This window comes from Myotis nattereri (assembly GCF_964212035.1).
Source record: "Myotis nattereri genome assembly, chromosome: 3".
In the NCBI taxonomy this organism is placed as follows: Eukaryota; Metazoa; Chordata; class Mammalia; order Chiroptera; family Vespertilionidae; genus Myotis; species Myotis nattereri.
Window position 1 is genome coordinate 56,029,098 of NC_138077.1, and position 25,608 is coordinate 56,054,705.

The 25,608-nt window shown below is 43.7% G+C and overlaps 1 protein-coding gene across 7 annotated transcripts in view; it reads right to left on the minus strand.

Moving 5' to 3' along the window:
* The window catches only part of KALRN (kalirin RhoGEF kinase), a 573,479-nt gene that overhangs the window by 217,822 nt on the left and 330,049 nt on the right, over positions 1–25,608 (minus strand). For all 7 annotated transcript variants that reach the window (XM_081085419.1, XM_081085418.1, XM_081085412.1 and 4 more), the window contains exons 22-27: positions 22,646–22,828; positions 21,048–21,166; positions 17,672–17,738; positions 16,992–17,101; positions 4,536–4,605; positions 2,140–2,229 (exon numbers count right to left, since the gene is read on the minus strand). In XM_081085419.1, the coding sequence (XP_080941545.1) occupies positions 2,140–2,229; positions 4,536–4,605; positions 16,992–17,101; positions 17,672–17,738; positions 21,048–21,166; positions 22,646–22,828 (639 nt within the window). The remainder of the gene's footprint in view (positions 1–2,139; positions 2,230–4,535; positions 4,606–16,991; positions 17,102–17,671; positions 17,739–21,047; positions 21,167–22,645; positions 22,829–25,608) is intronic.

Below are 25,608 nucleotides of genomic sequence, written 5' to 3' on the forward strand. Positions count from 1 at the left end.
AAGGATTCCTGCAGAAAGCAACATGTGACCTTTAAAGTAAATGAAGATTTCTGAACAGTGACTTTGTGTGGTGTGCACACAGAGCATGCCTATGTGCAAAGAGGGATCACAGTCCATTTTAGGCAGAGAAAGCAGCATGAGCAAAGATAAGAAAGCAGAACAGTCTGCTTTCTGGCCTGCTCAGAGCACAGGGCAATTGTGCTCAGAAAAACACAAAGTGGAAGACAGGACACAGTGCATTTACAATTTCAAAAAGGCCCTTCTGGAGACTGTTGATGAACAGTCCACCAGAAACATCTTAAGGAAAACACATTATTAAGCAAAGATAATGGCATAAAGCATTCCATAGACTCTGACAACAAGTTAGGGAAGCACTTTGCTTGGATTTTCTGTTTTATCACATCTAACCTCAGGAATTCCAGTTGGGACCTTTAGAACCCGTTCCATGTTAACGCTCCATTAAAACAGCACATAAGCTTTTTTTCTTGTCTGGCTTTCTCCCACTCAAGTGTCATTCCTCCACTGAGCAATAAATCCTTGTGGAATCATTTCTGTTATGGCAGTGTCAGGCTAGAAAGATGCTCAGAGAAGGTTTATTCTGTAAACTTGAGTATGGGAACTGTAGTTACATGTCTGTATCCCCCAGGGGGCCCAGCACACTATCTGGCATACAGTAGACATTCAGATATTTATGGATGGAAGGAAAGCAGGCAGGCAGAAAGGCAGACTGATCCTATGCAGTAAAAGGGTAATATGCAAATTGACTGTAATGGCAGAACAACCGGGAATTGGTCGCTATGATGCACAATGACCACCAGCGGGCAGATGTTCAACACAGGAGCTGCCCCCTGGTGGTTAGTGCACTTCTACAGTGGGAGCTCTGCTCAGCCACAAGCCAGGCTGACAGCTGCGAGCGCAGTGATGGTGGTGGAAGCCTCTCCCGCCTCCGCAGTAAGACATCCCCCGAGGGCTCCTGGCCTGCCAGAGGGGTGTCTGACTCCCAGCTTAGGCCTGATCCCCTGGGGAGTGGGCCTAAGCTGGCAGGTGGACATCCCCCAAGGGGTCCTGAGAGAGTGTAGGCCGGGCTGAGGGATCCCCCCCTCCCCCCCGGAGTGCATGAATTTTTGTGTACCAGGCCTCTAGTTAGGTGATAAAACATTCTGAATTTCAAGTTTTTGCCACTTGTGATATGACTATCAGAATGGCCATCACTGCTACAGTCCCCCTCTCACTGAACTTCCTTTTCCCCTTCATTTCTTCTCTCCCTCTTGCTCTTCCCTTGCATCCTGTAGTGACCCACTTGGCTCTGTTCATTTTAGGTCACTTTCTGGGGCCCAAGACTACACAGACTTGTGCCATCATTCACCAACAGGACTGGCTCCTCATTAAAAAACCAAAGGATCTGAGGAGACCCGTCAGCTCTGACCCTTCTCCAGGCTTCTATTCCACACATGTGATCGACCTTAGCTGCACATTACTCTCCCCCGGCCACTTTAAAAACTCTCAATGCCCAGCTCAGACCCAGGCCAATCCTCACAGAACCTCAGAGGTGGGACCCAGAATCACTATTGTTCAAAGCTCCCCAGGTGACTCTATGTGTAGCCAAGACTGAAAGAGTTGCATTAGAGTAGGGATTCTCAAACTTGAGTGGGCATCAAAGTCACCTGGAGGGTGAGCTAAGACTCAGATGGTCGGGCTCTAGCCCTGGAGATTCTGACTCAATAGATGTGGAGGGGGAGTCCAAACTATGCATGTCTAGCAAGCTCTCAGGTGATGATGATTTGGCAGGTCTGGGGACCATACATTGAGACCCCTCCATGTGAGGGAGCTGTAGGTGAAGGAGAAGTGAAACCTCTTAGTCAACCCCTGCATCACAGCAGGCTCCTCTACACATGAGATTTATGGCTACCTTGGTTTGGGGTTGAGGCATGGAGGCAAACATGCCTTGTCCAAAATCATAGCACTTGGGCTGGAATGGGGTTAAACAAAAGAAAAACACTGATCCCCATGCTTTATCCAGGAGATAGAGGTTTGGGATGGCCAGTAAAGAAAAGTGAGGAACAAAGTGAGTAACCTATTATCCCAAAGTAATGAAGCATTTCCACCTTCCTGGCTCAAGAATGGAAAATCACAGCTTACGTCAAAGAAGGTGCCTGCATGCTCCAGGATCAGCTGGTTGGAATCAGGTTTGTTTTTACAGTAGGTGACATACATCTGAAATTTGTCTGCCTAAAAAGAACAAAGACAAGAACAGGTAAGTATCCATTCTCCCTTCTGTTGACTGTGTCTAAAGGGTCCAGCAGGGGCTGTGTAAACAGATACGGTGTGCCACAGGATTATCTGTGGCCAATGTTCTGGGCTTATCTGGTCCATGCTCCCCAAACTTTCAGATGCTTTTCTCTTAACAGCAGGAGAAAGCTCACTGAATGTAAGCTCATTTTAATACTAGTCAGTGCTGGAAAGAATAAGCAAAAACCAATTCACATATCATAACGTATTCTGCAGTTGGACAGCATTTACTTAGAGATTATCCCCTTTTGGGGATTACCTACAATTGTGCTTCCCATCTTGAACAATGACAGCATTTGCTTGGAAAGCAAAAATCAAGGCATGAGAATGAAGTATGATCTCAGAGTTAGATCTGCTTGTACTTCAAGGGTCTCCATGGAGGGTGGTTTGCAGGGGGTGTCAATTGACTACGCAGCCATCCCCGACTTCTCAGAAGCAATGATGGGGGGAGGGGAGGCAGGGGGACCCTCTGGGCCAAGGTCTGAACAATGAGTCCTAACCAGGTTGTTATTTCAAGTAAAGAACCTTATGGCTTGGTGAATATTCATTTCTTATTTCTCTCAGGACCCTCTGGATTAATGCTACCCACCCTTTCCACTGGGAAAGGTATGTGTATTTTGGCCACCAAGTACTTTCCTGTTTGTGAAATGCTGCCATCTTGGTGCCTACAGAATATTTGGGGTGTCCTCTTTGAGAAAGCAGCCTAGATATGCATTATACCTGTAGCAGGTTTCATTTGATCCTCATGCATGAGAACCCTATTAAATGAGTTGCATTATCATCATCCCCATTTTACAGAAATGAAAACTGTTCGAAAGTGGTAGAGCCTAGGAACGCTGACTTCAGGCTTCCTGGTCATAGCCTTTCAATACATTATAAATAACTCTTCTACCATTTACTCCTGCACTACGCTCATAGGTAAGATTATAGGACTTAAAGTCACCTTGGGATAATTCTTGGCAAGATGTGCCTGTTTTATGCAATCACCAAAGGATTTCTGAAACTGGTTTTTGGGTTAATATACTACCTGGAAGGCATTCATCATCCCTAAGAGATGATGCGGAATCATATTTATGGTTGATTGTAAGTCAAATCCAAAAATTGTGTGAAACAAGATTTAAAAATCCCTTCATTTACTGGTCAATCTTGTCTTCTCTACATTGGCTGTGCAAAAAATCATAAATTGCTTATAAGCATTAACGTGAAGTATGCTTGGGCTCATGTAGTTAGAGGTAGAAAATGTAATAGAACAAAGTAAGACAGCAGCCTGAGACTTCCTTAAGAAATGAGAGAATGCCAGGAAATAAACATGAAGGCTTCATGAAAAGAAAATAACTCAAGACTTGAACTGTGGAACTGACTGTGAATTATGTCAGGGGACTAGTCGATTTCCCAGCTCATTTGAAATGTATCCATCTATAAAACATAAAAGATAACCATAGCCCTGCCTATTCCATAACTCTTGAAGAATGAAGCTATTTTGAAAAGTAATTCACCCATTTTGAGCAGAAGTTATAATTAGACAACAATTATTAAATATTAGAACTCCTGACCTGTGGGAAGAATTTTCATGTTTGGTGGCACATACTGTCCTTCGTGACCTTCTCGGGAGATCTTTGCATTCATATCACAAACCTTAGTTGAAACTAATGTGATGTGGGGATGCTAATGGAGACTACTGTTTCCACTCACGTAATTAGAACTGGTACATTCAGCCCATTGACTTGGCCCATGACAATAGCACCTTGAAAGAGAATGACTTGACACTCATCTTGCAGGTCAGAACTGGGATGGATACCCAAAGAGTGTGTTCTTCTCTAGTAAGGAAGAAAATGTACCCAATGGCCTGGTGGCTTGATGTATTCCTAAAAGTCTGATTCCCTAATCCTCATCCAGTTAAAAAACAAACAAACAAAACAAAAATAGTAGATGGAGCCAGAGTAGTCCTCTATCAAGGGTGGTGGTCTTGTTCCCATCTTCTGATACCTTAATTTTAGAAAGTGCTAGAAAACTTAGCACAGCACCTGGACACGATGTCTAAGGACTTTTCCCAAGGAGGGCTCTGCTCCTCAGGGAGGGACTGCTTCTCTCAGATCTACTCATGGCCCTTTTCTACAGTCCCTGGTCCTCTGTTAGAATGTCAGTGATACATTCTCAGGTCAGGCACCGAACAGTGATGCCATCTGGCGTCATCTTCACTCCTGGGAAGCATGGGGGATGGGAGAACAGGATTTCAGGTCAGTTACCCAGGTAACAAAGCAGTGTCCCACATCCTCAGGCAGCTGCTCGTACTTCTCCAGCTCTTTGAGGAAGATGCTGTGAGGGGAGAGAAAGGCTAAGTCAGACATCTCTGTACTGCTGACCCCCGCTCCACCCCAGAGGACTGTGCTGAGGCCAACTCGACCTCGTAAACCCTCAGTTATTTACACATGGCTTCTCCACTAAGTGATAACGTGGTCAAACATAGTTTTAAATATGTTGGAACTCATTTCATTAAAATGTACATTAACTGATTAATTAATGCTACTTAAAATAATAAAGTTTACCTTAGGGGTTTAGACTTCTCAGGCTGAAAGTAATGAAATATTGTATTTATTTTGGGCCTTTTATTTTAACAGCAACTACAAGCCTATTTTTATACAAGCCACCTGAATACTCTTTAATATTTAAAACATAGATATAAATATAAAAAAGAACAAATTGATATCATCTGTAATCCCAGAGGTAAAGTGGAAAACTTTTAAATCCTACACAACTTCTTTCTAATTATTGGCCTTCTTCCATGACAGCCAGTTTGTATTAAAAAATAAGAGTTAATGTTTCCTAATGCAGACATCATTTTGGAAAAAAAGTTAACAGAGAAAAAGTTACAATCCACTTCAAAGTTGAATTGAATTACTACTGAATAATCTGCTATTGTGGACATCTGTGCCATGGCTCCTTTCTGTGCTAATAAATAATAAAGAGCTGACTATAACAACTTCAAAGTAAGATATTACTTTCTTTGAGCTCAGAGAATATAAGCGCTAATAAGCAGGAATCACTGGAATAGAATTAGGTTTTTTTTAAAAATCACACAACGTTTTTCAAATAAATAATTATGAGGATGTAGTGATACATGCTGATGGAAGTGAATGATGGTGTAATCTTTACAAAGGACAATTTGACAATTTATATCAACATTTTGTCTCTGCAATTTCAATCCTGGAAAATTTCCTAAAGTTGGATTCACATGTGCCTAAGGAGGTGTACATACATGCGTATTCACTGTGACACTGTTAATAATAGCAAAAGACAGTCTGTAGATGACAAAGTAAACCATGGTAAATCCACAGAACTGAATATTTCATAGCTATAAAAAGTAACAAAGCTTTCTATGTTTTCATATGGAAGATCTTCAGGGAAGACTATTAAGCAAAAAGAGAAAGGTATGGAAGAATGCAGATAATACCCTGCTTTTCGTCTATGTAGGAAATATATATTCTTATTTCCAACCCAAGAAACTAATGGTCAAAGGGTACAATTTCAGTCATACAAGGTAAATTCTGGGGATCTACTATATATAGCATAGTACCTATAACTACTAATACTATATTATATACTTAAAATTTGCTAAGATACAGATATTGTGTTAAATGTTCTTGCCTAATAATAATAATAATAACAGGAGAAAGTTTTAGGAGGTGATGGATATATCTATTGCCTTGATGGCAGTGATGGTTTCATGGTGTATACTTATCCCCAAATTCTTCAAGTTGTATATGTTAAATGTGTACAGCTTTTTACATATTAATCATACTTCAATAAAGTGATTTAAATAAAAAAATTTCTACCACAGGAAATCAGGTGAAGAGTTAGGGTGAGATAGTGATGGATAGAAGTTCTCAATCTATACTTTATATTTAATGTTGATTTTTAAAATTAATCCAAAAATTAAATAAAATTATATAAAGCAGTTCAGAATCATTTTACAACTTATCTCTAGCATTGGAAAAAATAATTTTATTGATTTGATTTCTTCTACTTGGCTCCTACTAGCCAAGCATTCTTATTGTATTTTATAATTACTATTGGTTATGGGTTCTGTGTGTGTTCTCTCTTCAATGACATGACACAGAACAATGTTGGTTTTGGTTAAAAAAAATACCTATGTGTAACTTAAAAATACTTGGCAAGTCATATTTGGAAAGCTAAAGTACTAATAATGATTGGTGGGATCATAGATTTTTTTTTTTTTTACCTATCTGCAATTTAAATTTTCTATAATAAATTGGTATTTAGTTATAAGAAAAAGTCACTTGAAAAATATGGGGACTCTGAGCAGTACCCATTTGGTGATAATCATCTTTCCCCTAACATGTGAATTTTAGAGTATCTGATCTAAATCATGAAATAGTGGAAATTAAAATGCAACTTGAGCTTTCAAACTGCAAATATGCAGAGCTCAAAAGTCAGTAACTCTGGAAAAGTTCCGAAAATCACATTTATTACTACTTTCAGAAAAATTGCAGGTGACACACATGTATTTAATATAATTTCCAAAACAGAGACAGGAAAAAATAGTACATCATGCTGTAATTAAGGATTAAATCTTTTTCAAGACCAAAATGGAAACAACCTTTTTTGTTGCAAAGAGAAGCAATCTGGCTCATTCCTTTATACATCATGTTAATTCTGGAAAATTTCCATAACCACAATACGTTAATATATTATTATAATGTTAACAATCTATTTTTAATATCTATTTTTCATTTCTGGAACTGAATTCTGGAAAACTCTTATGATGTGGCTCTTTCCCATGAGGAACACAGAAAGATTTGATGTACAATATCTTCACAAGCAGTTTTGCCAGAAGGTGTGAGAGGTTTTTACATGGTCATTTCTCACGTTGGCCTTCAGTATACCTCTCAGGGAAGACAATGGGTGGAAAGCCAGCCCTGAGCCACGATTCACTGAATAAGGCCTGGGATGGGGGCTGAGTGCCTTGGCAAGTGGGGAAGAACATCTGAGGAGCTATTCCAGGACCAGGACGGGTGACAGAAAATGTCAGGAGAGCACAGGAGGCAGAGAGAACTCGGAAGAAGAGAGAAAGAGGAGAAAGGGGAGACTCTGGAGGCCCTGCACTCGGATAACGCTCTCAGGAAACCTCCGCCTGGGCTCTCTCAGGCCCTCACTCCAGGCCCCTAAACGCTGCCTCTCATGGCATATGGGCCCTTCTCCTCCAAGGGCGATCAAATAAATGGTACAACCACCTGGATCGTGGCATGCCACACAGGGTATAAAGTTATATTTTTGCTCTATTTTTATTTTTTATAATTTTTAATTTCATTTTTGTAAGTCATGGATGTACATGATAAAAAACAGACCACCCGTCCTCCTGCCCCCCGTCCCCCCCGCCCCCGAAGCACGGCAGTGACTAATTTGGGGTGTGGTCTCTGGATTGAGTGGGTTTCTTTTTGGCTCTCATTTTTTGTTGATTTTTTTTTCTATTTTTAAAAAAATTATTGGGGTGACATTGGTTAATAAGATTATATAAGTTTCAAGTATACAATTCTGTAATATGTCATCTGTATATATTTTTTGACTTAGGAGTTGCAAGGATACCCAAAATAAACTAGTGACCTGGCCATTTATAGTTAATATAACTATTAATATTATACAGTGGTAATTATAACCACAGAATTGATAATTGATGCTGAAAACAGTGCTAGCAATTTTATTAAAAGTCCTAGTAATTTTTGTGATAGCAGCTATCACAAGGAAGGGTGCAGTTTGAAAATCCTTAAAAATAAAAGCACTCTAAAATGAATTAAATGCATAGAATATTGTTTCTATACTTAATATCTTTCTGGAAAATGAAGGTTTTAACAGCAACCACCACCAGTCCACCCTTCTACCGACCCCATGTCTCCCTTTCCAAGCACCACAACCAAGCATCAGGTAAGAAGCCAGAGTTCATGCTTAGTCAAAGTTGTGAGGGGTCTTCCTAAGATTCATTTTCTCATCTTGAAAATAACACCTTCACAGGGGTTGTTGTGAGAATTTAACAAATCCACATAGTTAAAGAACCCGACACAGTGCCGGGCACACAGTAGGCCCTAAATAAACATTAGTTCTCAGGATAAGTACTTTCTAGTCTTAATAGAACCACACTCTCTTTGGGAAACATACGTATCTCATACTCTCCCCAACTCACAGAGGCATATATAGGGAGCTCCCCCAATTAAACCCTTGTTAAAAAAAATCTATAGCAGATTACCTTCCCATAAGCCATATCCTTGGGAAATCTTAATTGGGTGTTAGTGCAAGGATTGGATTCCAAAGTCACATATTTCAGTGTGGGAAATGAATACAAAAATTAAATTCCAAGGTCACACATTTAAATTTTGGAAATGCTGGGGTAGGCTGGTTTCTTTACTGCAGAAAATCCTACAATCCGATCAGGTACATTGTCAGTCTCTGAAGGGATTAATGTGCAGTGCTCCCCAGACGTCTTGGTGAGTGAACACTTTCGAAGGGAGTATCTGACTCTGCCTGAAGGAACTCTTGGAAATCCCTCATTAGTGGTCCCCACGCCTGGCTGTGCACCTGGGGATAAGAGCTGAGTGCCTGCATTGCTTAGGAAGCTCGCTGGGCAATCCTACTCATCCGGTCCACAGACCAGCACGTGAAGGTGACTGCGTGAGAGGTTCCAGTGTGCTTCCACTCGGCGGGTCCCACATTGACGCCACATTTTGAAAGAAAAGGTTAAGAATTAAAGAAACTATCTTGTGCTGCACATATGAATTCACAGCTTTGAGTAAGATAGTCACTACAATCTCAAGGTACTTGTTGAAGGCAAGTGGCAATATTAAACTCCATTTTGCTTTTTAATTTGAAGCTTATGAAGATTATGTAAGTCTGATCAATATCATTCCACCTACTTCAAATAGACATGATAAGTTTAAATGAAAGCCCAGAAGGTCAGAACTCTCTTCATAAACGATGGAATATTCCACCTCATCTGTTTTATAGCAATATCTTGGTCCTCACCATTTCAAATATTATACATAACAAATCATGAGAGAATGAGCAAAGCAAGTAGCTTAAGTGTATGTGTGAATGTGCGGTTCTTTCAGAAATGAATAAAACTTTTGCAAGAAATGTCAAGATCTAAGCAATGTCATTTCTCTATTAAATTATTGCAATGCAATATGTGATGCAGTTGCTTCATGAGAAAGATGCTTCCCTCTGGCTTTGTACAGAATCCGTGAGATGAAAGCGCTAACACTTACTGGTAGAAAGCTTGCTGAGGCTCATCATTAAGCACTATGGAAACAGCACCATTTGAAAGGTACCCTGAGTAGATTTTGTTTTCTTCAAAGATAAATGTGGCCTATAGTCCCAGTGCTTCTGGAAAAGTGTGTCCCTCTCTGAGGGGCCCACGTGGTCCAGCAGCCAGACCTAGACATTGAGGGTGCAGCCTGCACTTAAAGGATGTAGTCTGCATGAATGTATTTGATGACTTTGTGTAAGCATGTGTGCGCACATGTGTATGTGTGTGCGTGCACATGTGTATGCATGCATGTATGCATGCGTGTGCAAGTGTGTATGTGTGTGTGCACGTGTGTATGCGCATGCTCTTAAGCATGTGTACTCGTTGGAATGCTGGAGGTGATGAGAAGGGGAATGAAGGCTGGGCTGTGGCACGGAGGGGGGTGAGGAGCAGGGCGAAGAGAACAATGAGGAGAATGCATAGCGTTGGAGGTCGGTGGGGAGAAACGTATCAGGCTGGCTATTCGCAGGAAGTACAGGACATTGCCTCCTTCTCAAAGCAGAGCTGGGTTACTGCTTCCACACAAGTAGGCGTAGAGATCATTTCTGAAAAACCCCTCAGTGACCAGGAAGATTCAGAGCCCAGCTGAACGAAGCTCTAGGTAGCAGGGGCTGGGACAGCTGGTTAGCATCCTGGCGCAGCTACTAAATGAATGGAGGTGTCGGGCTATTCACGGAAGAGCCTCAGCACAGTCTGGTCACCCAGGCTGAGCCAGAAGCATCACCCGGCTCTGCCCTTCACTGCACACAGGAGGCTCAGCCTGGGTTAGGAATAAAGAGAAAGGTGTGCAGGGCTGGACTCCTGCTCACCACATCCCCACCCTCAGCCTCCAACCTGGAGCAGCAGCTTACCAGGCTGCACTGCTCCCTGTTGAACAGGTTTTGCTAACATTTCCTAATTTTGTTTTAACTTGAATGCACAGCTATTTGCATAAAACATGTATCCACAGCTATTTGCATAAACCATGTAACAAGTTTAATGTTAAAATAAGATATAAAAATGAAGCTCACATTTAATGTTATATGTACCCATTAATGTGCTATTTAGCCACCAGGCATGGATGCTAAGCAGTTAGCATGTACGACTAATATGAGCATGACTCTGACACGTCCAAATCTATGTCTAGACTTTGTCTTGCCCTGGGTATTCCCCAATATCCATAACCAATACCAATGCTGACAGATACGAAAAAATCAAACAAGGAAACCACAGCCCAATTTTTACATAGCTTTTCTGACGGGCTGTGCATGGCCTGCAGTTAACCCTCAAGTGTGGGTTTAGGGCCACGAAAAATCACAGCAGGTGTTCCCTTTCCTCTCTCCTTGGCATCTGGATTTTCAGAAAATGACCTTGTGATGTAACAGGGAGTCAGACAGACTGAATTCTTTGGCTGTGCTGCTGATTGGTTTGGGAAGGTCACAAACAAACTTCATAAGCTCCAGTCTCTATAAAACAAGGGCGTAGAGAAGAACCAGATGATCTTGAAAGGCTTTTCCCCAGGCTTTTATGTTCTGTTATTTATGATTTTCTGTAAACGGGATAAAACTAATACCAAAGGCATCCAGAGGGGAGGAGAAGTACAGAAACATAGCGTGTGCATATTTTAGCCAGGGGAGTGTGTGCTGGGAAGGGGTGGGAGAGGCAGGGAGCAGCAGCCGCATGCATGCAAGCTGCAGACCTGCCTGGGCTGCACGTCCTTTGTCTCAGCACCTGGTGGAGCCAGTGCCTCGCCTGTGACTGCAGATGGACCCACTGTGTTTCAAGGGGTTGTCAAATCAATATATTGGTGTAAATCAGCACAAAGGAGGAAGAGGAGGAGGAGGGAAAAACGGGAACCCAACCTAAAACATCAATATGCATCACACATAGTGAGGATGTTATGTTGAAAACATAATTCCCTATCATATATATCAGCACATAATGTATAATCATTTTCTTTGGTTCACGCCAAAAATGTCTGAAAAGCCCCTTGCTGATTCTTGCGCCTGCAATAGGATGTTAGCCCCAGGGAGGGCTAGGTCTTTAGCCCTCTTCCCCTAAATTCTGCCTCCCCTCCCTCTCTCCCTCCCTCCATCCCTCCCTTCCTTCCTCCTATCTATCTGTCATCTATCTATCTATCTATCTATCTATCTATCTATCTATCTATCTCCTCCACCCATTACTGCCTCCCTCTCCTCTCACTCTTCTCCCTTCTCATCTCTCCTTTCCCCCTTATCTTCCCACTTATCTCTCCTCTCACTTTTCCTTATTTAGGTATTTTATCCCACTCACTGTCTCTCCCCACTTCCTTTGTGACCCCCACCCCCACCCCAGACCACCATTTCTAATCCTCACTACTTCTTACTACCTCCCCTCTCCACCTCTCCTTTCCCCCGCCTCAATCTCAATCTCACAGACACAGATGTGACAAGACGGTCTAATTGGGGGTGTGACAGCCAACCTCTCCCCAAGGACTCCTCCCATTGCCCCTCCCAGCCTCCCTGCTACAGGCCCCACTCTCCTCCCTTGGAGGGCTTCGCTCTATCTCCCCCGCACCCCCAGGGGGCCAACTCTAGCTACAATACCCTCTTATTTAAATTCCACCTTAAATGCCCTCCCCTCTGTGAAGCCTTTCCTATTAGTCCAATGGAAGCTATTTCTTTGCTCCTTTGAGCTGCATTTGTGCTCACCTCCACCCTATCACAGGTGCTTTGCTGACTCCTGGGCAGAGACTGGGTTTCACTCATCACTGTACCAGCTCCACTTCAAACCAGCACAGTGCTGGCCCAAGAAGGAACTCCGGGAAGATGACAAAAATGTGGCCCTGGCCTTTCCCATCACTTCCTCCACCTTGTCTTCACCCCTTGTTGCACACTACCCTCTGCTCCTGGCTGACCCTGGCTACCTGCTACCCTAGCAGGCTGACCCTGGCCTGGCCAGTGCTCCCACTCCTGTCCCATGTGGCTCTGGCCCTGGCTCCCTTGGCCATGAGCCTGTGCCTGCCAGGCTGGGAGTGCCAGGCCTGGAGGGAGGGAGTGTGCAGAGGCCTATCCAGCCCTGGCAGTTGGTTCCTCAACTTGCTTTTCCAAGTCTTGCTGAAAACTGACTTATTTCAGACAATTGATGGGAGGGTGTGGGACCTGGATGACATACCTATGGAAGAAATGAGCTGGAGTATTCCTCAAATGTGGGGATCCACATGAAAGCGGGTTAGGTACGAAACCAACCAACCAGATTTGGCAGTCCCAGGGGTAGTCTGTGGAGTGGGGAGGGGGGAGAGCAGACGACTGGGATCTCTGCCTGACCTTTAAGGGCAGGGGTGTCACACCCTAGGCAAGTCCCTGGCTCTTCTGGGTCTCAGTGCCTGTATCTGCACTTGGAGATGGCTGTGCCTGACAGTGAAGGAGACCCTCTGAGCCTGACGACAGAGATTTTATAAAGATGTTCCTGCTCACACTCACATGTATGGCTCTGTCTCCAAATAACTGAAAAGGAAAAAGTAAAGTTCACACTTAACTGAAGGGGATGAATATTTTTAACAAACAGCGGTCCTTGCCAAAGATGAAATTCTAATAATCAAGGCAAACCAAATAAATGATTTTCCTAAATCACAAGTTGTAGGTTAATCACAGTGGGGAGACTGCATTAACACACCCACACCTGTTTGGGGATCTATTTATGGAATATACTATGGTATCTGAGTGCTCCTGGAATGCTTAGCAGTCCACAATAGAACTCGGTCTAGTCCTTGCTTATATAAAGGTAAGTTTCATGACCTTTACATTCAGTTCTGTAGAAAAGAGATGGAGAGCGAAGGACTGGAGGGTAAAAACAAGGTATCATTCCATTTGAACCTCCTATTTGTGTTAAAACCACTACTTGTACGTATTAAATTATACATATTGAATTATTCTTCTGTATAGAAATTTTGGTACTTGGGAATTTCTCCATTCAGTACCTATATAGATGAAGATCCTTGAGAATTACACACACACACACACCCCACTAATCTTGGTGGTAATTTTTCAAAGTGACACCATTTAAAAGGATCAATACCCTATCACCCCTGGTCTAGGTACTAATTTCCTAGTGACTCAGCTAATTGGCTTATCCAGGCAGTGTCAGTTGCAATCTTTCTCCCCCCCCCCCCCCCCGCCCCAACCCCATCTCCCTTCCTCCCTCTCTCCCTTTCTGAAGCATAGGCGGACAACCTGAGCTATGCACTAGAAATGAGAGGAGTATGTTCTCTGTTAGATAGCACTTAATTGTAACTTTGGAAAGATGCAAAAAAGAACCCTTGGAAATTCTCAGGTTAAAAAGTGACCATTTCAGAAAATGATTCCTGAAGAGCAAACAGGTGCCCGGACCATTGCATGGCCCTCCCATTAAGAAGCTCCCAGGAAGCTCCTTCATTCAGATATTCAATCACCTTGCTGGTCTAGAAGGTTCTGGTAGTGATGGGGGGGAAAATCATAACTAAGGGTTTTCTCTCTTGTGAGACTCTCACAAACAAAAGACTGAATTGTGACTTGAATGACATTAGCCATAAGTCTGCAAACTAAAGTTCTATTGTTTTTCCGTCATCCAGCCACCCATCCAACAACTATCCAAGTTTCCTGTGTGCCAGGGCCTGGGTTGTGCAGTGGAAGACATGATCTCTATGGAGTTCACAGCTCCTGCATTTTCAAAGTTGGGTTAATTGCCATTTTATCTCTTATTTATTAGAGATTGTAGACGTGCTATGCTTTCTCCATCATTCAAAATGTGTATGGCGTAAGTAGAAATCATACATGATGAATAAAGCCTCAGCCCTCCAGATTCTGTAGGAAATTAATACACAGCTTAATTTTTTTAGACATTCCTTTAAATTGTGGATAATTGAAAACATTTTTTAATGAGTTTCCTTGTTGTTTCATGCAGGATATACTAATGATTCAGGGTTATGACTAATATCAATTATATGCTATCCAGTGAGACCGTGGCTGTGCTAGGCTCTGTGATGGGATATAGAATCGTTTGCATCAATGCTGAAGAGCCAGTGACCCCTCTAATTTTGTGGGTTCTTTTGACTATTTTATTGCAATGTGTCTTCTTTCCTGTCAGGTTTCACTTTATGCTGCTGGTATTGAACTACCTGCTCAAGTTCTTGATTCTTGTTTGGTGCTTCTAAATTGCTTGAGCTTCAAAACAATCTAAGAGTAAAGCAGCTTTTAGAGAGGATACAAAGGTGACTCTGAAAAGGTAGGGCTTTATCTTGTGATAGCTCTTTCGGTTGCTCAGAGGCTGGCTTTTAATTCCTCCTTGTTTCTTTGTAATATCAGAAATAGGTAACATTTGTTTGGTAGCTGTGTTCTTGACAACTGAATTTATTCCTCTATGGTACTCAGCATTCTGAATGGCTTAACGTGACTGTTTTTTAAGGGTGTCTTAGAATTTACTTTGTCACTGGTAGGGAGGCTTTCAGCTGTTTAAACAACCACCAAACTGGTTCCCATGGCTAGTGGGGTGACATCATGGAATCAGACAAGGGCATGGCTGTGCTAGATATTTTGTTATACCTGATCAATTTGAAATAAGTATCCTTTCCCTTTATTCACTAATTTGGCAAAAGCAGGGCTCACAGGAAGTGCATGCTGTGATCTCCAAATTTCTATCCTTTATTCTTAGTCACGTTGGTAAGACTATGAGGAAGGGAGACTTGTTAACTAAATCCCAGAGATCATCAATCAGAAAAGTAAAGTCACATGACTTACTGCTTACCAGTCCCACGTCTTCTCAGGTGTCCTGGAGGAGACAGGGTAATGCTGAGCTGGGCTCAGAGGTCGGAATTTGGAATCAATGGTCAAATATGGCTTTACTGGGGTCTTATTTAATAGGCACGCGGAGAGACTATTTCTATGTCTGAAGATGTCCAAACAAACCGCAAGGAGAGTGTTAACATTTGTGATAAAAAAAGACTGGGAACCTTTATTTAAGTTCTCCAGAAAGTCCGATGGTTTTTCCCTGTAGAGCTTACTGTTTACATAATCTGACAAGGTTAACCCATCAAGGGAGCTACATCTTGTATGTTCTCTTGACACGGATGCCATTTGATAACATAACAGGGGATTAATCATCAGGAGTGGACAAGAGAGGAGTGATCTCCACCCTGTATTAGACCTTTTAGAAATCAGGGTCCTTTTGCAGCCAACGCTTGCCCCGACTCATTCTTAGCAAAGGGCCATACTGAGGTCTCCTTTTCTAGAGCTGGGCTGTTCAATACGGTGGCCACCTGCCATCTAAATTTATCAAATGAAATAAAGTTAAAAATTCAGTTCTCAGGAGTACGCATCACGCTCCAGTGTCCATAGCCACACGTGTGTCAGGGCTACCGCGCTGGACAGCCCGGACACGGCACTTCCATCCCTGCAGGAAGCCCCGCCGGGCCGTGCTGCCTAGAGTCCTGCCTCGGGGCTGTGCCTTGTGCACGGGCCTCCTCAGGAACTCCAGAGCTGTGGTTCTGTCTCCAGCATGACTGCTTATCCCAGTACAAGCCCCGTGGCCTGACCTCAGGACTTACAACACTGCACCTCCATCTCTCACCCCTTCTCTAAAACGGGGTCCTGAGCGAGCTCCAGGATTTTGTACCATCAAACTCCTTGTGTCTTGAGATTCCCTATTGGCATTTTGGAAACTGAGTTATTTCCATTACGTAGGTTACATAACTAGTTACCAATGTTCTTGCTGATCTTCTGTTAATGATGGAACATGTGGTTTAGTATGTTGTGGAAAAGATACTTAAATCCAGTCGGGAACTGGACAAAATGAGTCATGACATTTTAGGGCCCTATGGTTCTACTTATTTAAACAAAACAGAGAGGAACAAATGATGTTCTCCCCTATAGGATGTCAAGAACTGCGTTCCATTAGGTATTTTTATTATCTATCTACCTACCTACCTATCTTTTCTCCGTTGTTTTGGGTGAGATGATGGGATAGTTGGGAGAAAATATTTAGTTGAACGTGAACTTCAGTGGAATTTGAAATCTAAGGCCCACAAGGTGGAACGGTTAGTTAGCCTCAGATGAATTCTAATGTCAGGATCCCCCACAGTTTTAATGAGGAAAGGCTACTTTTATTTCCTCAAAAGCCTGGTTGTCATTCTGACTGAGTACAAAGATGCTGCCAGTTAGGCCTCTAAGGAGAACACTGCTGAGTACTTTTCTCCACTAGGAATTTTGGACAATTGTGGAGAAATATGGGTGAGGGAGAGAGAAGTCTGACAGTGTGTAGCTGACTTAGAAACTTTAACAGGTAACAATTTACTAGGCGAGATTTCCCAAGCAGTCTTGATCCTCTTGTTGGGAAGCCCTATCATTGGACATCTATGGCCTTAAGTGTGCTCCGCGGAAACCCTCCACCAACCTACTTGTTATGAAAATCGTAGATCTCCTGGATGTTGCCAAAGATGATGTGCTCTTTATTCAGGATCCCAGGGGGGATCTCCTCCACGCCACTGGTCATTTCCCACAGGTAGGTCTGTAAGATAGCAACAGTTCATCACCGGCAAGAACGGCCACATGAAATACAGACGAAATAAACAGGCCTTCATGCTGTGATGTGAGACTCAGGTGGCAACGCATGCAGAGTGGAAACAGTGGAAACAGTAAATAAGCAGGGCGGAAAGGAAGAAAACCGGAGGTCCATTATCCTGAGCTGTTGCTAGGGAAACACACCATGACCTTCGTCAAGAGCACAGACTCCACACTATTCTTGTTTATTAAACCTGTGCATGTCCGAGTGTTTGCTGAGGGGAGGATGCAGAATTTCAGACTCGAGTTCATTGACTGTGTCATGGTTTTTATCTTGAACTCAAGGGTCTTATAAGCTTTTCTGCTGGGTCTAGCTCAAGTCTGAGAAAAGTTTGTTTTCCAAAGCAGTTGAACCTGCTGTGCAATTACCATGCCTCGGGTAGAAGGATTTCCTGGGCTGGTGTTTCTTTTGTGAAGTTCCGGGAGAAGACAAAGAGCTCTCTCCCCTCAAGGACCTGCCGCTGTCGAGGCTGGCAGTTTCCTTATACAGCTGTGGGCTGACGACTGCAATACTCACCTCTAAGCACTCGTGTAAGTCCCTTACGTAAGCCTTCTCTGTCTGGAGCAGCTCGGCCATGATGAATCTAGAAGGGAACACATGGGCGTTTAGTTGGTTAGAGAGATAATACCTCCCTTCCTGCAAGTGTCACTTCCCCACCCCAGCATTCATGACATGACTGAGCATCCTATTTTTCTACTTAACCAAAATATACCTCTCCCTTTCTTCAGAACTCCTTGCCTCTGAGCACTATCCGAGTCCCTCTCACTCTGCCCATTTACTCTGTATCTCTTTGGAAGGTTTGTGCTCAGCCACATCCGCATTCTCTATCCCTTTTCCATCCCAGTTCTTCCATTTAGTGATTCTGTGCTGACATGTATGTGTGTTCAATTGCACGTGTGTTTGCATGTGTGCACAAGCATGTGGCACACTTCATATGCATTCTAACCAATTACATAGCTTCAAGTTCAGCTTCCTAAATTTTCCTTAGAGCCCCCAGATGATGATATCTCTGTAGTGGAGTTGTTGACTTACACCAGAGCAATTCACAGTACTGTAAGTTAAACCAGGTTTATAAGCTAAAAATCAACAAATGCTAGGACACCACCACTGAGACTGGGGCAGAAGGGAGGGTAAGGAAACTTTCATCTGTAAAGAGCCAGGTATATTTGTGGGCCATTCAGGCTCTGTTACAACCACTCACTTTGCTGCTAAAGTGTAAAAGGAGTCAGAGACAGTATATAAAAAACAACAATAGTAAGTGTGGCTGTGTCCCAATAAAACTTTATGGACACAAAAGAATTTCATTTAATTTTTACACCACTAATATTCTTCTTTTCATATTTTTTAATCATTTAAAAACTAGAAGCTCGGTGCACGGATTCATGCACACTCAAAGAAAATTAATTAGAAGGTGGCCAGCGGGGTGGGACTCGACGAGATGGGCCGGACACACCCTGGAGCCAACCTCCTATGGCCCCTCCCTGACCGGCCGCACTGGGGCGGCACCAGGGCTTGAAGGGCATATGCGGTGTGAGTTGGGTCCCTCCTGCAGGTGGGGTCCCTCAGCCTGGCCTGCAGAGATCGGGCTGAAAACGGTAGTCCGACATCCCCTGAGGGGTCCTGGGGTGCGAGAGGGCACTCTGCAAAGTTGCTGTCACTCAGCAGCTCCTGCGTTGAGCATCTGCCCCCTGGTGTTCAGTGTGCGTCACAGCTACCGGACAGTCAGACAGTCGGCTGGTCGCTTAGCCTTTTATATACATAGATAAAAAAGAGTCTTTGGCTTACAGACTATATAAAATAGGTGGTTATAAACCAATGCCACCCAATACATTTAAATTTTTTTAAAGCAGGAGGTGGGTCACATTTGGCCTGTGGGCCACAGTTTGCTGACCTCTGGCCTGGATTATCCCATGTACTTCACACTACTTACAATGGGGCTCATTTGCATCACAGGCTGATGTGCACGAAGCGCAGTGTGTGGTCGATCACAAGCACAGCACGTGTGGACGATGTTAGGGGACTGCTCTTCAGCCTCCCACAAAGAGCAGCTGGTGCTGCGGGTCTACAGGGAGAGGGCGCCCTTCTGCCTCGGGCCCTGATGACAGTGTGGGTGGGCAGCTGGTAGGCGGAGGTTGCACTGGGCTTCACTGCAGGGTACCCACCTAACTTCCTTCTTTCACAAGTTTTTATTAGAAATGGTGCTTCCCAGCTGGCAGGTGATACATACTAATATATAATTTAGCACCGAGTATGTATTCATGCTTATTTTAGATTTTCAATGTTAGTTTTTCCTGGGAGTAATTCCAAGTGTTTCATCCCAAGAAAATTTTGAGAACGATTATCCCCTAAGTGTCCCCTGTTCAAAATTTCACAAGAAATATTAAAATGAGCAGCATCTTTTCCTGGACCTTTGTTATGGTAGGATTTTCCTTAAAGCAATACATTGTACTAGTAGTGGCCTTTCTATTAATATTAAAGTCCTGATTTCATACATTCCCCATTGCTGGAGTTAACTAGTCACTCTTACTATTCTTACTCTATTGGTAAAGTGGACAGTGCATGAGGTTTGAAGTCAAACAGGAATTGAATTATGACTGTCATTTACTAGAGGGAGCACTTGCTTCTCTAAGCCTCAGACTCCTTACTTAGAAAACAGTCTATCACACAGGATTGCTGCAAGGATTATACAGGGGGTGTAAGCAAAGTTTCTAGTACATTGTAGGTGCTTAGTAAACAAGGAGAGAAATGAGTCAGAAGGAATATAATCTCACATGCTTCGGAAAGCTGTCTTTGATTTTACTGCATTGGGTTTCTGGCCTCGTTCCTCCTTCCTTTTTCTCCACCTGCTTCCTGCAGTTTTGTGTCTTTTCATAATTTAGCTCTTCTACCCTCTACCCCATTTTGTTTTACTTTCAATGCATCCTTTGCCACCCTCTGGCTATTTGGTGCCCCAGAGGGAGCCCAGCAGTAATGCTTGGCCATGTGTGGTCTCATTCTCCTTCCTGTTTGGGTTGAAGTGTGTCCCCCTCAAATTTCATATGTTAAAATAGCAACTCTCAGTACCTCAAAATGTGATCTTATTTAGAAATAGTCATTGCAGATGTAATTAGTTAAGATGAGGTTAATAATGGAATGGAGTGGGCCCCTATTCCAAAGTGACTGGTGTCCTTAAAAAATGGGGAAATCTGGACACATGCATATATTCAGGGAGAACACCATGTGAACATCATGTATGTCTATTCCAACCTCTGCAGGCGGTCTACAAGGCCAGGAAATATGCCTGGAACAGAGCCTTCACTCTTAGCCCTTAGAAGGAATCAACCCTGTCAGCACCCTGATTTCAGACTTCTAGCCTCCAGAACTGTGAGACAATACATTTATATTGTTTAAAGCACCCAATTTGTCATACTTTGGTACAGCAGCCCAGACAAACTAAAACATTCCCCAGGTGAAACTCAAGCTCTGACTTCGCTTTAGTGTCTTCAGTTCCAAGGGACTTGTGGTCCTACTTCATTTTTATAAATCAACTACCTAAGGCTTCTTAATCTTGGGAAACGCTATTTTTTCCCAGCATTACCCAAAAGGAATCTGTCAAAATAGTCTTCACAAAGCTCTTGAAAGACCTCTGGATATATGTAGCTGTGCAAGACCAAAAAAAAGAGCAGAGTCATCAGGCAATGCTTTGTGAGGTGGACATGATCCACTGTCTCCACTAGCCAAAGCCCTGTAGTTCTTGGTTAGCATGACATACGGGTGGAAGCATCATGTATGTCCATTCCAACCTCTGCAGGTGGTCATGAGGATACATGGAGCTGTCCAAAGGGACAGGTGACGGTGAAAGCCAAGCACAGTCACGAGGAGCCTGTTGGGTGAAAGCTCCCCCCAAACATACTCTTTCTTCCGGGCAGACTTCCGCTTCTCTTCATTGACTTCGTGGTTGGCATCCCGCAGCTTGACCTCACGATCTGAAAGGCTCGCTGGGATGATGTCCAGCTCCAGGTCCTTGTTATCCTGCACAGAGAGAGCACAGAGGTCACCTCGGAGATGCTTTGGGAAAGCAACTAAACAGGGCTGGGCAGGGTGGTAGAGGTGAAAAACAGAGAGAGAGATAATGGAGAAGGATGAGGAGAGCAGGAATCCCACACACTGTCACCCACAAGCACTCTTCTTCATGCGGTCATTTTTTTTTCAAATAAGAAAGATTTCAAATGTTCAGGTCAAATGTTCAGCGCTAATGTCCACAGCAAGAAAAAAACAATGAATACATTTGATAGTGTCATATTTTTCTAGGGACTTCGGTCCTGATTAAATCTAAACACACACACAAAATGAGTCCAAGATTGATTACTATACATTAAAATGTATGTGAAGCAGAAACACATAAAGACATAAGAAAACTTTCATTTGTCAAGGGAAAATAATAAGAGCAAATATTTTTATTTAAACAAGCAACTTCCCTTGGAAACAGAAAACAATTACTGACTTTTCTAATTGCCTCTCCCTGCAATGTTTGGTATTTATACAGAACAGAAACTTCTAGGAAAAAAATCTCACAGGTTAGACATTAATTCTCCCAATTTTAGTGATCTGACCACTTTACTCTCTAGTCTGCTCTGCTGCAGAGCATGAGCCCATTTAAAGATTTAAGAATTAGTCCTAGCCGGTTAGGCTCAGTGGATAGAGCATTGGCCTGTGGACCAAAGGGTCCCAGGTTCAACTCTGGTCAAGGGCACATACTTGGTTGCAGGCTCCTCCCCCGCCTGGGACCTGGTCAGAGCTTGTACAGGAGGCAACCAATCGATGTGTTTTTCTCACATCAATGTTTCTCTCTGTCTTTCCCTCTCTCTTTCACTCTCCCTAAAAAACAAACAAACAAACAAACAAAACAAAGGAAAAATATCCTCAGGTGAGTATAAACAAAAAATAAATAAATAAAGATTTAAGAATTAGAAATCCTAGGACTGAACTGCCAGCCTGTGTGTAGTTCTTAACTCCCAGGTCACTGACCCCTATGATGAAGAAGAGATTAAAAGTCAGTCTTCCCTTGCTTCATAGCAGATAGGATCTCCTTTCAGCTGAAATGTCAAATGGCCTTTGCACAAACTACACCCCTTATTCTTGAAAGAGCACTATTGTACGTACTGGGGACTCTAATCATTTGCTGATTAACATAATTGGGTAGAAGATGGTAGTCCTCAAAGTCAAAAGTAAGCTCTACACACAGAAAGACTCTGTTCGGTAGCCACAGGCCCCAACCCCAGCCAGCCAATTTTGCAATATATATAGTACTAATAATGAGGGGCTAGAGGCCAATGGCTGGATGGCTCAGTAAGATCCATCCCCCCAAGGGGAAACCACACCAGGCAAGTGCTGAAGGGGTCCGCGCTCAGAGAGGCGGCTCTGGAAACCTGCTTCCTTCCACAGCAATGGCAGCAGTCATGCTGAGGGAGATGGGAAAGGAGGCGTCCCAGCTGGGCAGCCCACACCTACCTCTGTGTTGACGCCCAAGGCTTTCTCCAGGGAGTACTGGTACTTCCCCATCCGCAGGGAGAAGTCTCTGTAGTGCTTGTCCACCGTGGTCACCCACTTCCTGATCTCTGTGGCATGGATGTGGCCCTTCTCCACAAAGCTGTCGGCCAGCTGGATCAGAAGCTTCACCTTCTCCTTCGTTTGCTGCCCCAAAGGAGGGTTTAAGTTACCAGATGACATGGACTCCCATGGCCCTCACCCCACCTGCTTCCTTCTTCCTCACAGCAACCACAGACACCTCACGGACAGACTGCCTGGGTTTACACCTCAGCTCTGGCACTGGTTAGCTGGGGGGTCTTGAACAAATGACTTAAACCCTCTGTGTCTCAGCTCCTTCATCTGCAAAATGGGAATCATAACATTGTGAGGTTGCTGTGAGCATGACATAGTTGGCGATGCTGAACACTTAGAACAGTGCCCGAAACAGTGCTCACAGCAGGAACTCAGTAAACCTCAGTGAGAGTCATTGTAATTATTGATGTAAGAATCTCTTCGATTAATATAGGGCTTTCTCAGGTTGCAGGGGATGCTAATGCCACATCTGGGAGGTAGGTGGAGGGAGGAAGTGCAAGGCTCTTTGAAGCAACAGATGGAAGTGAAAATACTGAGCCTGAGAGGCTCAGGGCTGTCCAAGCTCCTACCGCCTGTGAGTGACACGGCCTGTGTGCCGCTGCCCCAGTCGCTAGTCCCCCCCTTCACTGTTCTGGCCTGAAGTGGGCTTTCTAAGCGCCAGGGGAGGGAGCACATGCCAGGATCTAAAGAAATCCAAGCAGCAGATTGAAGGGTGAACACCGTCCCTCTCACCACCAGGCTCTGTCTCCAGTTTCCACAGAGGAAGAGAGGAAAGCATCAATGAAGCTGGACTCCATTACAGGGCTGAGGAAGGTGGAGCTCTGATGTGTATTGTGTTAACTTCATTTCTAGCAAGTGTTTGCTCAGCACCAATTCTGTCTACACGACTGTGCAGAGGGCTGTAGGGGGGAGTCCAGAGGGTTAAACAAAAGAAGAAAAAAGAAGCTCATTTCCCCGAAACAGTCTGTATCTCTCGAGGGGACAAGATTTTCCCAGAGAGTAGTTACATGACTCAGGGCATCATGTAATTGAATGTCAAAACAAGAAGTATGTATAGTTACACTGCAGGAATTTTAAACCAGGAAAAACAGCAACAGTGGGCTGGCATGGGCAGAAAAGGTCTCAGACAGGGGCCTTCTTGCCGGGTAAGACACAGAAATGAAAGGGATATTCAACAAGTAAACACTTGCTCATCTTTTATCGTGTACTTGAGTTTTGAAACTCTAAAATCGATCAGGGAAGCCTAGCAGATTTTAAAGGAAAGGAAACAATATTTAAATAATACTCTGAGAAGTACAATGATCTTCTGGACGGGAGGGCAGTAGGCCCAAGGTTTGGGTCATGCTGCAATCTAGATAACTGAGGGAGATAGGCAGAAAATCACTGGGGGAAGAGCAGATAAGATACAGGAGCCTAAGTCGCCCTCCCCTGCCTTTCCAGGCTCATCACAGCCCCTCCCAGGTCACCGACCGTCCCAAGAAGTGCCTAAGAGGCTGGCAGGGAGGACTTGGCCTGCCAGCAGCTCGCTCAGCACATCTGAGCCTCTCTTGCCTCAGGGACAGTAGGCTGCACCCAGGACTGGGAGACATGGAGCCAGAAGAGCTTTGGTGTGAAGGAAAGAAAGTGGGTATGAGGAGAGGAGAAGCAGCTCCTTAGCCATGGACAGGCTAAGAATAGCAGCACTGGGAATGGGGTAAGAAAAGATACCTGGTATCCTAAGGACTTCCACCTTATTGCATTTAGGATCCCCCGCAACCCCCTGAAAACAATTTACTTAAAACAGAGATTACTTTTTACAACTATAAATCACGAAATCCGCCTTTGTGTAAAGTTCGGGAGATACATATTTATTCTCTGCTCTTGGTAAGGAGACGTCAGCATGAGATGGGGTTTTATAGAAAGCGGGTGGCAGCAGCCCTACTAGGGGAAACTTTATCTTGAAACATCAAAACTGTGATTCAGAGTCAACAAAAAGAAAGACTTGTGACCAAAGGTATTCCAGGGATGTGTGGAATCTGGGAGAGCAAATAATGGACAATAAAATGAGCAGTATTGACAAACCCTCCCCCCACGTGACCTCATTTACACCTGTGACTGTCTCTACCCTCTCCATGGCCCCTCACTTGCAACAAGTCCAACCTCACATGCCCACTCCCCCTGCTGTGATGAGTGGCTCCTATTTCTCCCTGCTTTTAACCCAATAGCCCTTGTGTGTGTGTGTATGCGTGTGTGTGTGTGCACAAACACAGAGTCTGAGCAGGTGATGCCCTTCCCAAGGTTCCCCCAGCAGCACATATATGCTTCTACTTCAGCATGTGTCACACTGAATCATGTATATGTCTCCTTCATTAGTCCACAAACTTCTAAAAGATAAGTGCTGTATCTTATTCACTCATCTCTAATGTCTAGAAAATAGTAGGCACAGCATAAATGTTGAATAAATGAATGAGCAAATGACTAAGTCTTGTGTTTAGAGGCGTGTAAAGCCAGAGCAGTAAGATTGAGGGTGTATATTGAGAAGAATTAGATGATAAATTTGGCCCATGAAGCGGATAACTGAGAGCAGTCTGAAATAATTTCTTATACATGGGTGACTCTAGTGCAACCTGCCATATGCCTGGCCACAGCATGAGGTCAGAGGTTATAACTTGCCCTGCAAGGGCAGCCCATCAATGTGCAGCGAGTTACTTCTGATCTGTCCTGTCCTAAAAGCTCTGTCTACACGGGGACAGTGGCAATATTCTGGGTCGATGGAGGTGGTTTCTCTGGGAGTGTGAAGTGCAGAGGCAGAGGACTGGGTAGGTAGCTGCAGAGTAGAATGAAAATGCAGACAGCAGAGAGGAGAAAGGAAG